The 16,083-nt window shown below is 52.9% G+C and overlaps 2 protein-coding genes across 8 annotated transcripts in view; both read left to right on the top strand.

Moving 5' to 3' along the window:
• The first annotated feature begins 38 nt into the window (after positions 1 to 38).
• On the top strand, positions 39 to 10,019 carry rab12 (RAB12, member RAS oncogene family). Its single transcript, XM_023826328.2, has 6 exons — positions 39 to 434; positions 4,463 to 4,523; positions 5,976 to 6,114; positions 6,191 to 6,280; positions 7,386 to 7,490; positions 7,782 to 10,019. The coding sequence occupies exons 1-6, from the start codon at positions 215 to 217 to the stop codon at positions 7,887 to 7,889; spliced, it is 723 nt and encodes a 240-aa protein (XP_023682096.1). The 5' UTR covers positions 39 to 214; the 3' UTR covers positions 7,890 to 10,019.
• Positions 10,020 to 10,870: 851 nt separating this feature from the next.
• Positions 10,871 to 16,083, top strand: part of mtcl1 (microtubule crosslinking factor 1) — a 41,722-nt gene continuing 36,509 nt past the window's right edge. For 4 of the 7 annotated variants that reach the window (XM_072711011.1, XM_072711010.1, XM_072711009.1 and 1 more), the window contains exons 1-2: positions 10,871 to 12,169; positions 15,523 to 15,747. In XM_072711011.1, coding sequence (XP_072567112.1) covers positions 11,327 to 12,169; positions 15,523 to 15,747 — 1,068 coding nt within the window. In that variant the 5' untranslated portion in view covers positions 10,871 to 11,326. The remainder of the gene's footprint in view (positions 12,170 to 15,522; positions 15,748 to 16,083) is intronic. The other 3 variants (XM_023826311.2, XM_072711012.1, XM_023826308.2) reach the window with 1 other exon arrangement.

Below are 16,083 nucleotides of genomic sequence, written 5' to 3'. Positions count from 1 at the left end.
AAAGTGAGGAAATGGGAAGTGAAGTTTCCCCCAAACGCGCGACGGAAGCGGAAGTGGCGCGCGGAGCCCAGGCGCAGCTGCCGAGCGCAGGACGAGGGCTGGAAACTTTGGGGAAGTGGCCGCGACACCCAGAGACAAAGTTTATTCGCCAGCCAGTCGGTCGCTTAATGCTCCGTCCCGAAGGCGTAGCGGGGACACCGATGCGGAGCTGGTAATGGATCCGAGGTACGACATCCAGCGGAGGGGAGCCGGGGGCTCCGGCGCAGGATCCCCGGCTCTGACCGGGGCTCAGGCTCGGCGCAGAAAGATGCCGCCGCGGCCGGCCGACTACAAGCTGCAGGTGATCATCATCGGCTCCCGCGGCGTGGGCAAGACCAGCCTGATGGAGCGCTTCACCGACGACACTTTCTGCGAAGCCTGCAAGTCCACCGTCGGTGAGCCGGCGGGCGACCCGTGATCTTACCGGGGGGTAGTCAGCCGAGGCTGTGCCACACTTTAAGGGCATATGCCACCGTGATCTTACCGGGGGGTAGTCAGCCGAGGCTGTGCCACACTTTAAGGGCATATGTCACCGTGATCTTACCGGGGGGTAGTCAGCCGAGGCTGTGCCACACTTTAAGGGCATATGTCACCGTGATCTTACCGGGGGGTAGTCAGCCGAGGCTGTGCCACACTTTAAGGGCATATGTCACCGTGATCTTACCGGGGGGTAGTCAGCCGAGGCTGTGCCACACTTTAAGGGCATATGTCACCGTGATCTTACCGGGGGGTAGTCAGCCGAGGCTGTGCCACACTTTAAGGGTATATGTCACCGTGATCTTACTGGGGGGTAGTCAGCCGAGGCTGTGCCACACTTTAAGGGCATATGTCACCGTGATCTTACCGGGGGGTAGTCAGCTGAGGCTGTGCCACACTTTAAGGCCATATGTCAAGTTTCTGCGTAGTTAGATTAGCCGCACGGAAAATTTAATACAGATATAAGGACGATGCTTCGCAGGGAACAATAACTTGGATTTTCGAGTTAAAATTTAAGATATGACATTTGAATACACAGAATACGACGCCTGTCAAAAGGCAGGACACACCTACTGAAAATCATTTGGTTTTCAACAAGACAAGGGCCCTAAGCACAGCAGCAGGTTTTATTGCGTTACCTTCTGAATGAGTATAGAGATGGAGTGCTGTGGCAGAGGAACGGACCCCCATAGTACCCCCACCTAAACCCTATAGAGCTGGTCTGGGAGCAGCTGGATCAAAGAGTAAGAGCAAGGCAGCCGTCCTGATGGGGAAGCATTCCAGGTGGCTTCTGCTGAAAGAATGCCGATAGTCTGTAATGCAAAAGGGGACTGGAGTCTAAATTTTGAGAACATTTTGAGAACTGTTGGTCATTGAACAATGTTAATATAAGGCCTTTTAGTATAAGGCGATTAACAAAGCTAAAATGAGGACAAATGCATTAAAAGTCGGTGTGTCCAGACTTTTGACTGGTACTGTGTATCTAGAATATATATCTTATAATTCAGTACTTAATTCTGTTCACCATATGAGGACAGTGGGATTGTTGAGCGCCGCTGGGGTCTGACTCCCCTTTGGCACTAGGCTGAAGTCAGGGCCCTGTTTGTGTTGGTGTCTTTTTCAAGCACAAGATGATCACGTGGTAACAGGAGAAGCCAACATGGCTCCTGTATTAATGGCAGGAGTCCAGAGGACACCCCCTCCCACCTAGAATGTCAGGAGGCACCGTTTGGGAAATACAGGAAAGGGCGGTGCTGTTAACCTTCTGTCAGTCAGATTAAGTCTTCAGCTGTCGTCCTTTGCCTGACTCATTAACAGCTGGATGGAAAGAGTGTGTGTGTCTCTCTGCTTCTCTCTTTATCTGTGTGTCTCTGTGTTTCTGTCTGTGTGTGTTTCTTTGCTTCTATGTTTGTCTTTGTGCTCCTGTGTTTCTGTCTCTGTGCCTCTCTGCTCCTGTATTTCTGTCTCTGTGCCTCTCTGCTCCTGTGTTTCTGTCTCTGTGCCTCTCTGCTCCTGTGTTTCTGTCTCTGTGCCTCTCTGCTCCTGTGTTTCTGTCTGTGTGTGTTTCTTTGCTTCTATGTTTGTCTTTGTGCTCCTGTGTTTCTGTCTCTGTGCCTCTCTGCTCCTGTATTTCTGTCTCTGTGTCTCTCTGCTCCTGTATTTCTGTCTCTGTGCCTCTCTGCTCCTGTGTTTCTGTCTCTGTGCCTCTCTGCTCCTGTGTTTCTGTCTCTGTGCCTCTCTGCTCCTGTGTTTCTGTCTCTGTGCCTCTCTGCTCCTGTGTTTCTGTCTCTGTGCCTCTCTGCTCCTGTGTTTCTGTCTCTGTGCCTCTCTGCTCCTGTGTTTCTGTCTGTGTGTGTTTCTTTGCTTCTATGTTTGTCTTTGTGCTCCTGTGTTTCTGTCTCTGTGCCTCTCTGCTCCTGTATTTCTGTCTCTGTGCCTCTCTGCTCATGTGTTTCTGTCTCTGTGCCTCTCTGCTCCTGTGTTTCTGTCTCTGTGCCTCTCTGCTCCTGTGTTTCTGTCTCTGTGCCTCTCTGCTTCTGTGTTTCTGTCTCTGTGCCTCTCTGCTTCTGTGTTTCTGTTTCTGTGCCTCTCTGCTTCTGTGTTTCTGTCTCTGTGCCTCTCTGCGTCTGTATTTCTGTCTCTGTGCCTCTCTGCTTCTGTGATTCTGTCTCTGTGCCTCTCTCCTTCTGTTTTTCTGTCTCTGTGCCTCTCTCCTTCTGTTTTTCTGTCTCTGTGTTTCTGTCTGTGTGTCTCTGTGTTTCTCTCTATGTGTGTCTCTCTACTTCTGTTTGTCTCTGTGCCTCTCTCCTTCTGTGTTTCTGTCTGTGCTTTTCCTCTCTGTGTGTTTTTCTGTCTGTGTGTGTTTCTCTGCTTGTTTATTTATTGGCGATCAGAAAGTGACACAGGAAAGTGTGAGGAGTCCTGGGAGGGAATCTTCCAGCTGACATTCGGTTAAAAACTGGGCCCATGCAGCCCTGATCCTGCGTAAAGACGCGACCCATAGCCAGCCAGGGAGTGTGACGGCCTGCTTGGTGCCCCCATAGCCGGCCAGGGAGTGTGACGGCCTGCTTGGTGCCCCCATAGCCGGCCAGGGAGTGTGACGGCCTGCTTGGTGCCCCCATAGCCGGCCAGAGAGTGTGACGGCCTGCTTGGTGCCCCCATAGCCGGCCAGGGAGTGTGACGGCCTGCTTGGTGCCCCCATAGCCGGCCAGGGAGTGTGACGGCCTGCTTGGTGCCCCCATAGCCGGCCAGGGAGTGTGACGGCCTGCTTGGTGCCCCCATAGCCGGCCAGGGAGTGTGACGGCCTGCTTGGTGCCCCCATAGCCGGCCAGGGAGTGTGACGGCCTGCTTGGTGCCCCCATAGCCGGCCAGGGAGTGTGACGGCCTGCTTGGTGCCCCCATAGCCGGCCAGGGAGTGTGACAGCCTGCTTGGTGCCCCCATAGCCGGCCAGGGAGTGTGACGGCCTGCTTGGTGCCCCCATAGCCGGCCAGGGAGTGTGACGGCCTGCTTGGTGCCCCCATAGCCGGCCAGGGAGTGTGACGGCCTGCTTGGTGCCCCCATAGCCGGCCAGGGAGTGTGACGGCCTGCTTGGTGCCCCCATAGCCGGCCAGAGAGTGTGACGGCCTGCTTGGTGCCCCATATTAGCCGTATCCCAAAATAGCCCCTGTGTGCGGACAGCTGGGGCGGTGTCTCTCTTTTTAGGTGGCGCTGGTGTGCTGGGCCGTTCCCGCCGTTATTGCGTTTCGGGCCTCCGTGGCGTGGCTGGGACACACCAGCGACACACCCGCTGCACCCCCCAGGCATTGTGATTAAGCAGCTAGAGGCCGGGCTGCCATTCCGCTGCACTGTGGCTGTTCACACGCCACTGCTCGTCTGGCAGATTAAACACCCTTTCTGTTTTGTTGTCCATTGTGTGTTTTTTGCATCACTGCTTAGTAGCTGATATGGAAGTGTTCGTGTCAGCTTGCTTTCCAAATGGAGCCCGATGTGCTTCGGGGGAAATCTGCACATCGCCGCCTTGCTCCTACCCACAGACAGGCTGCACATCGCCGCCTTGCTCCTACCCACAGACAGGCTGCACATCGCCGCCTTGCTCCTACCCACAGACAGGCTGCACATCGCCGCCTTGCTCCTACCCACAGACAGGCTGCACATCGCCGCCTTGCTCCTACCCACAGACAGGCTGCACATGCAGTGAGACAGGCTCTGTCTCTCGTTAAAGTTAATTACTGTTGGATTTATATAAGCCAGGCCTGCTTCGTTTTGTCGTGTCCTTCTTGAGCAGTATGTTGTTATTGTATCACCTCCTTAATATGGATGAATTAAAATGATCTCAGCCTTCCTGCCATGACCGAGATCCTGCCCAGGTGATGGGCTGGGGTGGGCTGAGCATGTTTTAAGTTGTCTTCACAATATCTTCTCTCACTGCTCCACTGTGCCCTACAGGAGTGGACTTTAAAATCAAGACAGTGGAACTTAGAGGGAAGAAGATCAGGTTGCAGATCTGGTAAGTCAGGGCCCCCTTGGCAGCGGCTGTCCTACTCCCCATGTCTGCCTGGAGGTGAGCTCCGCCTCCCTGCTCACCGTGGGAGGTGTGGCATGCGGCTGCGATGCTACGCCTATCCTAATGGTGGAGAAACCTCCACACCATGTCATCTAAGGCCCATCCCAGGATGGGGTATTGTCTCACACAGAGACTGCAGCTTTACATGTGATCCAGTAGAGGGCAGAGTAGAGCCTAAAGAGCTAAAGGTGAATGTATCTTTCCAAAAGGGCTTCAGAAGAAGGTTGTTTCAGGTGTTCAGTATCTGTGAACTGTGAAACCCCAAACTGGTTATATAGTCGAGGTTCCAGTGCTGTTCTGCTGTTTGCCCACAACAATAATTCCTCCAAAGCAACGTACATTTTCGAGAAAGCAGCGTTCGCCTGTCCTCATGAGAATGGAATGATTAGTCTGTTACTTGAATGGGGAGAAAAGGGATTTCCTTTAACCTCTCCGTAGCTCATCCTTTATTTGGTGGTGATTTTTGCTGAATGATAATGGACATTGTATCATCTGTTTATAAGAGGGTGTTGTGCAGCTTTGTCTAGGACCTGAGTGCTCCTCGGGGATAACTGTAGGTACTTAGCGGGCTTTCAGGGGAGGGGAAGTCTGAATGGGAGCAGGTCTGACCTCAGGGAGGTGCCTCATTCACAGAGCATGTGTTAGCTATGCACCTTCTGTCACTAACCGCACCCCAGAGTGGCTGCTCTTACCACATAACATGTCTGCGTGTGTGTGTGTGTGCGTGCGTGTGTGTGTGTCTGTGTGTGTGTGTGTGTGTGTCACTTTCATTCATCCCCAGCACCGGCCCCCACTCCTCTGCTAACCCTAGTTGCCGAGAGACGTCTCTCTCCGCCCTGCGTAACCTGTTTAAGCTGCAAGGTAAACGTGAAAATGTGGAGAGGCGTGTCTGCACTGGGCTGGCCGGGCCGCCGCTAATTCAGCATGACCCCCACACCCACGGCCCCCTCGACCCTCTCCTGACCCCCAGCTTTGTGTTTACAGAGAATACCGCTGCTTAGGAGGTGAACTTTGACCCCCTGCTTTGAGACCCTCTTTACTGTATTATCAGATCTGAAATATTGACAATATCCACATTTTTATCTAGTGTTTTAATCCTATTAATATTGGGGAAATCATTTGTGCAGAGGAGTCCTTTCTGGAGGTGTTCTACAAAGCAGGATTGCTTCGTTAGCCAGATATTTTAAACCAAATGTAAGGATTTTCCAATAGGAATGTCACTTACCTCTCTTCCTATTGGACAGATATCACATTAGGCTGAAGTTATTCAGCTGACTGGGAAATCCTGCTATGTGGAACATCCCCCAGGATGTGTTCCTGTTCCTGTCCCTGTCGCTCCTGGCAGACATCTGCAATGTGTCTCGAGTGTGTCTGTCTGTGTGTCCGCTTCCCCAGGGACACAGCCGGCCAGGAGAGGTTCAACAGCATCACCTCGGCTTACTACCGGGGGGCAAAGGGCATTGTGCTGGTGTATGACATCACCAAACAGGAGACCTTCGATGACCTGCCCAAGTGGATGAAGATGATCGATAAGGTAATGGAGGGGATTGTCTGGGCCGTCTGCTCCGCGGGGACGACGCTCACGCCCTCACCTCGCTCCTTTCTCGCAGTACGCCTCTGAGGACGCTGAGCTCCTGCTGGTGGGGAACAAGCTAGACTGCGAGACCGACCGCACGATCTCCCGCCAGCAGGGGGAGAGGGTGAGCCAAAGAGGGCCGGGGCCTCTCGAACCCCTCCGCCGTCCGTGAAGGTTTGGGTGGTTGACATTTACTCATGTAAGTCACGCTTTTATCCAGAGGGACGTACAATAGAGAGAGCAGAAGGGGGCGAGGTCCTTGCTCAGGGGCCCGCAGGTGACATTCCTCAGCCAGTCACTGGACATTCCTCAGCCAGTCACTGGACATTCCTCAGCCAGTCACTGGACATTCCTCAGCCAGTCACTGGACATTCCTCAGCCAGTCACGGGATTGGAACCGGCGGCCTTTCACTCACAGCCTTCTAACCACTTGACTCACACTGGATCTAAAAACATGAAGAAACTTCTGTGAATTGGTCTCCCTAAATTGCCAGTGATGGAATGGAATGGAATCTGCAGCACTCTTGGGATCGGCTGTAGGCCCCTCCGCAGCCCCATGATGGATGGATGGATGCATATGAATTGTCTAATTGCTGCCCCTTCAGGGCTGTATTTCCATTCCTCCGGGCCCTTGGTGGGTATCTGCCCAGGCCAGCCAAAGTGCCTGCCTGTGTGGCTCGCGTGGGCGGAGCTTTCAGAGCCGCCATTGTGCTAGCAGAGCGGTGGGATGCCGCGTGGGAGGCTGTTCCCTCGGGCGCCTGCTGCTGCTCCGTTGCCGCCTCTTGCTCAGCCTCGAATCGCTGCTCACTTGGTCCTTCGATTAGCGAGGGAGCGCGGTCACTTTGACCACGAAGCGATTTACTGTACAGATACAAGTTCATAAATAGTTGGCCACTGTTGCCACTGGTGCAGTGAGCTCAGAACCATCCATTCATCTCCCGTATGCAGTAGAGAGTCACCTAGGCAGGCTGGAGGCGAGAGGCTCTATGCTGCCTGAGCCACTGTGCCAATCAAGAAAAAGAAACATTGGTGATTTCCAACGAAACATCACACTTTACCATCTGACATTGAATTAGGGTAGATTGAGGCTAATTAAGGTAGTGCAGTGGGGTCTTTTTGGTGTGTTTTGCTCCTTCTCCCCTGGGCGCTGTTGGCACGTTGACAGTCAACGGGCCCATGATCTGCCTCTGGGCCAGAAGACCCGGCTCAGACACTCTGCTTCTCTCCAGTTTGCTTCTAGGATCTCCGGGATGCGCTTCTGTGAGGCCAGCGCCAAGGACAACTTCAATGTGGATGAGATCTTTTTGAAGCTGGTCAATGACATTCTCAACAAGGTAGACTGGTTTCTCCTGGACATTTATGCAGATTGACCGGCCTTCATCCTGTTAATTTTCCTTATGATTCAATTTTCATCAGTGTGATTGAATTTCCAAAACCCTCAGTTGGGAAGGATGGGTGGATGTAGCATTGTAAGTTATGCTGTCTGGGGTCAGGTCGGGATTGGATGTTGCGTGGGGGGCCCTTTCGGCATTGGGCGCCGCATGGGGGGTCGGGTCGGGATTGGATGTTGCGTGCTACTTGCCCTGTGCGGTGCCCTGAGTGGCCTATCTGTCGCCCTGTCACAGCTGCCCCTAGAGGACCTCCACAGTGAGCTGTCCAGCAGCATCCTGTCTCTACAGCCGGAGCCCGAGGTGCCGCCGGAGCTGCCCCCCCCACGCCTACGCTGCTGCTGAAGCTCCACCCTGGATAGCTCCACCCACCATCACCCATCCAACCAACTACCACCCCCCCAATTTACCGCTCTTACCAATTAGGGTGCAGCAGTGGAGCCGAGTCCCCCCCCCCCCAATAGCCCCCCCACACACACCTCACAGTCTAAGACACGCAGGAAGGCTCCCTTACACACCCCAGCAGGGCTACCTCACATGCAGGACAACGTGATCAAACTGGGTGCCTCCAGTTAAGACCTGGAACAAGATGGACTGGGAGGTTCCCTCCCCCTGTCAGAGGGAGGCGGGGCTACCCTGAAGCCACTCCCACTTCCATCCAAACTATTGGAGCGCCTTCCACTCTCCCCTTGCAGCCCCAATGCCCTGGATCACATGACAGGAAAAGGGCATCTGGAACAATGTGCCATAAAGTTTTCACTTCTTCATGGATGGGAATGTCTGCGCAATTATATTCTGCTCCTGGTGGGTGTGGGATTTTGTTTAGAAAGGGATTATGTATAAACGAGGTAAGGAATTGCTGTCATGGCCACCAAATAGCATAAGAGCATAAGTCCTGCTCTTTCAGGAAGGGAATCGTACTGGCTGCTTCTCTGCGATTCAGTGATCAATCAGATCCCCATGCAACTAGCGTCTGTGGAAAGGAGGGGCCCTCATCGGCATCTTCAGGATAGGTTTATGGTCGAGGGGTCGCTGACACGTATGGAACAGAGTGGCTTTCAGAACTTCACTGACTGAGCCAGCTGGCGTGGCGGTTTGTTTGAAATTGGTCTTTTTTTTGTTTGTTTTACATGGTTTGCACTACAATCATTTGAGTAGTTTTACATGCGATGGAAAGGCTCTCCCTGAAGGAGATTTGGCATGGTGAATGCAGAGTTTTTCAGCACTGGTAATGGTCACCGGTCGAGGTGCCAAAGCTTAAACGATGGCAAGGGGAGGGGCACGGCGAGGGGAGGGGAGGGGCACGGCAAGGGGAGGGGAGGGGCACTGCAAGGGGCCACTCCTTGTGATCCCTCCACAACCGTCACTGCTGGTTTTCTTCCAGACCGGTTTTCTGAGATGGACACACCTGTGCTCTTGAACTGCCTGAAGCGGGACTGGAGAGAGGTGCGGATAGGCGTGCAGTGAGCAAGGCCCTCTGCTGGCTGCGGGAGGCAAGGCCGTGCCGTGTCACAAGTGCGTCTCACACAAGGACTCCATGCAAAGCTTGAGGGGGCACTTGTGCTGCTCCTGTGCTACTAGCACACCTGACTGCATGTCAGCGAGCAGGCGGGGGGGCGGAATCGGTCAGGTGACTTTGAGGTAACAATCTGCTCAGAGACGGAGCCCCGCCCACCCCATACAGCATGGTGCCACTGAGGGGTCCAGCCCATTTCCCAGAAAAAGGAGAACACTAATGGACAGTGATCGCTTCACATCTAGTGCACTACTACTAACACAATGTTGGTGCAACTTTCATGCTTGACTAAAGGGTAGTGCAGTGTATTGATGGGTTGTCGCTTGATGAAAGGCCACCGTGGTAAAGCAAAGATCTTGTCGTATGGGCCCTTTTCCCATCGAGTGCGTGTGTTTGTGCACGCAGTATCACAGGACTACAGGTTTGGCCGTACACTGGCCTGAGCGCAGTATCACAGGACTACAGGTTTGGCCGGACACTGGCCTGAGCGCAGTGTCACAGGACTACAGGTTTGGCCGGACACTGGCCTGAGCGCAGTGTCACAGGACTACAGGTTTGGCTGTACACTGGCCTGAGCGCAGTGTCACAAGACTACAGGATTGGCCGTACACTGGCCTAAGTGCAGTATCAATTGGAACTCCAGTGTTTTACAGCATTGTGTCTATACTCAAGACCTCGGTACAGACTGTCCAGTTGCCAGTGCACCTATCACTAATGAAGGTTTCCATCCTTCCCAGTATTGTACATGTAAGCCTTTTTTCTCATTATTTTTGAAATATTAACCATATTCATTAAAATGCATTGAACAGTTGTGCTATAAATGGCAATTTGTTCAATGTGTGAGTTACTAAACAAGTTTTATGTATTTTAGTATGCTGGCATGTTTTACGTCGTGTGATATAACTTGTGGCATTCTTAAACTAATGCAGTGCAAATAAATATTTTATATTTATTACCAAGCCAAAGTGTTACGACGTGTTCACTCCTAGACTTTTACCGATGACATAGCATGGCCACTGGGTGTCGCCATTGCGCCGTGTAGCTCCAAAATCAAACCTCAGAAGCGCCTGGCCCAGCACTGGGCTATCGGATGTGCGCCGGGTGCGAGGTTTCAGTGTGTTCCACGCAGGGGCGCTGCTAAGGATTTTGGGTCCCATGAAAAGAATCTTGACAGGGCCCCCCACAATTTTATTGGGGGCTTCTCTGGGCCCCCTCTCAGTCATGGGCCCCGAGAATCGTCATCCCCTCCTTTACAGCGCCCCTGGTTCCACGACTCAGTACATTTGTTAAAAATAAATATATACTGATAATAAATTACATCATCTAGAGTTTACATTTCAATATAGTTGCCTGAAGTCCGTTACTTCATGTTATAATACTTTAATACTTAATTTAAAGGTATCTTTAAACGGCGGGTTTAGTGTTCCCTTTAAAGGAAGATCCGAAGATGCTGTTTTTAATACTGTTCTGGTAAGGGTTTTTTGTTGATAATATATTATTATTAATACATTAAATTTAGATCTTACATATGCCGAGACCCTTGCCACGAAGACTGTCATCCCTTAATTAATGAGTTGGTCCTTATGTTTTCAAAATATGGTTCAATCCTGACATGGGAATAATGGTTTGTAAAGCTGGCATCCCCTCAGCGCGACATCTTTGGAAAGGCTCCTCTTGTCGAAAGGTAAGGTAATGAAGTGATTCGATACTCTCGTCGAATCCGAAATGCAGCACGCCGGCGGCTCCGGGTTCGAAAGGCTGGCCGAGCGCTGCTGATGCGCATGCGCGCCTGAGAAGCCGCGGCCGTCGAAGTCCGGAACCGCAGCGCTTGCAGATTTTACATGTCGAATGGGAGCGGAGAGGGGCGGTGCGGACGGGATCTGGTGGAGAAAGGAGACGGGGGCGCTCCGAGCGGCGCGCACGGCCGGCTTATAGCAGAATAAGGTTACGTGCGATCGGGATCGAGCTTTCTGCTACGGCTCGGATTCGCGTCTTATTTATAAATTATTTTCAATGGTGCGTTTTCACCAAGGGGAGCAGCGGACGGGACTGGAGTAAAAAGGTAGATTTATAATGAACAGCCGGGTGACATAAACAACCGGGGTGCGAGCAGGCAGACCGCAGTAAGGGTGCACCACTCCGAAGTGATGAGAAGGAAAGCCGGAAAGCAGCAGTGTGCCGCCGACGCGATTAGTCAGGGTTGTTCGCCTGGGTTAAGGATCGAGCGTTTTTTCCATCAGCCACCCCTCCCTGGTGCCCGTGGATAATGGAGAGTCCGGATGGCGAAGCCAGGCAGCAGAACCACCAGTTGGAAAAAAAGCGTTTGAACAGAGCGCCCTCCCCGGCGAGACCTTTCCTGAAGGATGTCCACTCCCGAGCGTCCAAAGCGCCGGCGATCACGCCGAAATCCCCCAAGCTTTCTAACAAGCAGCAGGCGCCCTCCGCGGGGCTCCTACACACCCAGAACCGCCTTTCCCGACGCAGCGTCTACGGTGCAAAAGAGAAGCCGGCTCCGGCAAAAAGTCTCAGCAAGTCTACAGTGACCAAAAAGGCAGCTAAGACCGCGCAGCATGGGCTGGCGGAGCCGAAAACCACCAGCAAACGAGCGGAGCCCGGGCCCCTCATTGCCAAGAGTAAAAAAGGGAAAATCGCCCTGGCTCATGGCTCCTTCAGTTTCGGCTCCCCGGTACGCGTACCGACTGGATCCGCTCTCGGCAGGGTCAGTCACACGGACAGCAGCTCGGATCTGTCGGACTGCCTCTCCGAGCCGCTGTCTGACGAGCAAAAACAAGCTCAGGCTGCAAGCAGCGATGCGGAATCCGGCTCCGGGTCCAGCGACCGCGAACAGCTGCGGGTCGCGTCTCCATTCGAACCGACCGAAAGTGCTCATGCACCGTTGCCTGTCAAAGATCTTTATCCGGCGAAGGAGCGGCAGTGCCGGGGTTTATTTGCGGATGGACAGACCGGCTCCGACGAGCTGGCGGAGCGATGCAAAGCTGGCTTTAGACCGGGGGGCATCGGGGATGCACCTGGTCAGAGAAAGGCGCTGAATGACCAGGAGCTGTTACGGGAAATCGAGGATCTCCGTTCGGAAAATGACTATCTCAAGGTAATGGGCATGGCCGCATACACACATGGCATATATAACAAATTACCAGGGCGCGCATATGTATGATCGGCGGTGTATTTGAAGCTCGTGGTTTAATAGGAGTCTTTGTGAACTGGGCGCTGTCGGGGCGCCGTAAAAGCCTCTTTTCTACGAGGTGGCCGCTTTCCCTTGTAAAATTCAGCCACCTTTCCCACCAGTATGATTGTTTTTCTTGTGCGTCAGACCTCCCGGTAGCATGTCACTGACGCAGACGAGGGTTTTTATGCGACGCCGGGGATTGAAATAGCTCCTTTCTCCATGGTGGTGCGCCAGCGTGTTCGTCCTTCCTTTATTTGCCGTCTATTTTCTGGGTCACTGGAGGATGACTGTAAGCACTGTTAGCACACAGGTGCCAACCCGGAGAGACAGAAAGCCGCTCGTGGACGCGACAGTGTTTTTCATCATCTTTATTTGACTAATACACTTTAAAAAGCAGCGTGTAATTTAGGAAGGCGGTGTGATCATGAAGTAATTTATATTTAAAATGTAAGTAGATATTGTTTCTGCGCCTTTAATATAATGCCACGTCCACGTGGATCTCCTGCAGACTCATTTTTGCCTGTGGTCCGCCGTGAGGTGCGTGCCGGCCCTGCTGTCCCGTACGAACCTCTCTGCCCCCCCCCCGCAGCCGCCGTCGGTGACCGGCCGGTGCACAACGGAGACGGCGGCAGACGCTCATTTGGCTGCAATATGGGCAGCCATAGAATCAGACGCACCGTGCCGTTAAGCTTATGCTGCTAATCTGTCTCCATACCTTTGCTGTTTCCTTCTCAGAATACTAACGCATGTGTCAACAATGTCCCGTCATAGGGAGTGATGGACACCATTTACACAAGTTTGAACTTCGTCAAATCGTCTTTGTGATTGTCATTGGTGTTACCAGAAGGGTGAAGATAGCGGTAATTGCAAATACAACCAGTTAATGGTGAAAGTCCTCTGATGACACACACATTACCATTTCAAAGGGCATTCTTAGCGTTACTCCAGCTGTCTGGTCGCCCCTAATGCCATGGCAGCTCAGTTAATAGGCTTTTGTCGGTTTTTATTACAATAGCAGAGTCCCTAAGGACCAGAGAGGAGGCCAGCTTGGCCACATCCCTTGAGGGGGGTACCCTCCCGGCCCGGCTGCCAGCTGGACCCCCGGTCTCTGCGGGCCTTTGGGATGGTCCCAGCGAGCCTATTACAGACATGGTAGCGTGGTCTCCATTTAATTTGCCTGTTGTTGCAGACACATTAGTTTGACGGTGCATCTGCTTGGTCCCAGAATAACCCAGTGTGTCAGGCACCTTCTAATTAAAAAACTGCTAATCAGTCATTTTGCAGTTATATATTAAGTGTCTACCTAGATGCAATATACCACCAGTGCTTTTCATATATGATGCCGTTTCTTCTCTTCGTTAACAGCTGCGAGTTTAAAAAAGGCTTTTTTATTATAGGAATACTAACTGAAATTCACCAGTTACCCAGTGCACGTGTGATTGAAGTAGCTTGTCCATTCTGCACAGCACATGGCACTAAGCCCCGGGAGCGCGCGGCCTCGGCCGTTCAGCGTGGCGCTACGCCCCAGGGAGCGCGCGCGGCCTCGGCCGGTCGGCGTGGCTCTACGCCCCAGGGAGCGCGCGCGGCCTCGGCCGGTCGGAGTGGCGCTACGCCCCAGGGAGCGTGCGCGGCCTCAGCCGTTCAGCGTGGCGCTACGCCCCAGGGAGCGCGCGTGGCCTTGGCCGGTCGGCGTGGCTCTACGCCCCGGGAGCGCGCGCGCGGCCTCGGCCGTTCCACTTCGCTGGCATGAAACCTCCACAGGCCTCAGCTGTGTGCCGTTCAATTAGCCCACATCCAGGGTGAGTCACTGTGGATGGGCCAAAATCAGCTTAGTCTCTAGATGCTGTTTTAATGGCTGTTCGATGCCGTCTGTTATTGGACAGCAGACACACCCAGTGAACCCTGGGGGGTGCTGTCTCCATGAAGCCTTGCACTGATATCAGATGACAGATCCATCGATCCGTTCCTTAAGCTGCTCCTTTTTCATCCTCTGCATTGCTGTTTTCATGCATCTCCCACTCATGTCTTTTGCTTTCATTTCTCCTGAAGAGCAGTTGCACCTCATTGGCTCATTGACACCCCCCCCCCCCCCCCCACACACACACACACGCACACGCACAACACGCCCCACACATGACCTCAGAAGCATAAGGGCAGACAGGCTGTCACCTAACCATACCAGGAAACAAGCTCGCTCAGCATTCTGTCAGCTCTGCATCAGTCACCTGAAATTCCATACCAGTTATTTCTGCTGTCTCTGAGTCGGGGGGGGGGGGAGTATGTGGGTTTATATCACGGAATATCTTTTCTGTGCACACAGCTCTTTGTGGCTCCTGGTGCATCAGCCCGCCACCCCCCAGACGTTCCCGGTCCCGCCCTCTGTGTTTCTGTGCAAAGCCACTGCTCTGGCTGATATGCGGTGTCTTGGTGACACACGGTTCAGTTGGTGTCTGAATTTAGTGTCTTAGAGTCTCAGCACTGAGCAGCGTGACAATTCTGTGGACCCAGACAGAACTTTCCAGATTAATCCTGTCAATGTCAACCAGATTGTTTATAATAATAATAATAATAATGACAACAATAGTTAATAATAATGATAATAATAATAAATGACAATGGTAATTTAATAAAAGACTCCTCCATGATTTGACCTAAGCTGTGAGTTGCTGTTTGGGCTTGTGTGTGGCTCCATTCATCAGGCCACAGTGCCTGTGATCAGAACGCTGGTTCACATCCCAGGATCGGCAGTGATGTCTCCACTGGGCCCTTAACCCCTAATGCTCCAGGGAAGGGCAGGCCGCAGTGCCTGTGATCAGAACGCTGGTTCACATCCCAGGATCGGCAGTGATGTCTCCACTGGGCCCTTAATCCCTAATGCTCCAGGGAAGGGCAGCCCCTGCACTCGATTATATGTCGCTCTGGATAACAACAACTGCTAAATAACTGACTGTAAATGTTTGGGATGTTTAAAAACAGCATGTAGTTTGTGGGGAATCTCTCTGCATAGCCCTCATTGTCACGTGTAGGTGGTTTGCTTTTGCCTGTCTGTGCCATGGCTAGGAATTTGGAAATGATTGCAGATACGATAAACACTACAGGGTATGGAGGCCGTGTGTAATGGATGCTGTTGCACCTGTGACCTAAATTAGCAGAGACATCCGTCACTCAGAGGAGAACTACGGGCCTAATGTGCTCAGTGGACTCCGTACCGCAGTTGTGAGGCTGTTCTGCGAGGAAAGACCCACCTCTCAGGCCTGCCGGCTCGCCCCCTGCAGGACGAGCTGGAGGAGTTACGTGCCGAGATGGAGGAGGTGCGAGACAGCTACCTGGAGGAGGAGGCCTATCAACTGCAGGAGCTGCGGCGTGAGCTAGACCGGGCCAACAAGAACTGCCGCATCCTGCAGTACCGGCTGCGCAAGTCTGAGCAGAAGAGCCTAAGGGTGGCGCAGACAGGACAGGTGGATGGGGAGCTGTTGCGTAGTCTGGAGCAGGACCTCAAGGTATGGTTCTCAGTGGCTGGCTGTCTCTGTCCCTCTCTCTCTGTCTGTCTGTGTCTTTGTATGGGTCCTTGTCCCTTTCTGTGTATGTCCCTCTCGCTCTGTCTGTCTGTATCTGTGTATGGGTCCTTGTCCCTTTCTGTGTGTGTTCCTCTCGCTCTGTCTGTCTGTATCTGTGTATGGGTCCTTGTCCCTATCTGTCTGTGTGTATTGTGTGTATGTGTCCATGTTCTTGTGTGTGTCCCCCTCTCTCTGTCTGTCTGTGTATGGGTCCCTGTCTCTTTCTGTGTGTGCCCCTCTCTCTCTCTGTCTCTCCCTCTGTCTGTGTCCCTGTCTATC

This window comes from Paramormyrops kingsleyae, chromosome 4 (assembly GCF_048594095.1).
Source record: "Paramormyrops kingsleyae isolate MSU_618 chromosome 4, PKINGS_0.4, whole genome shotgun sequence".
Classification (NCBI taxonomy): Eukaryota; Metazoa; Chordata; class Actinopteri; order Osteoglossiformes; family Mormyridae; genus Paramormyrops; species Paramormyrops kingsleyae.
The sequence above is the reverse complement of the archived record's forward strand: the minus strand, read 5'-3'. Positions and strand labels throughout refer to the sequence as shown.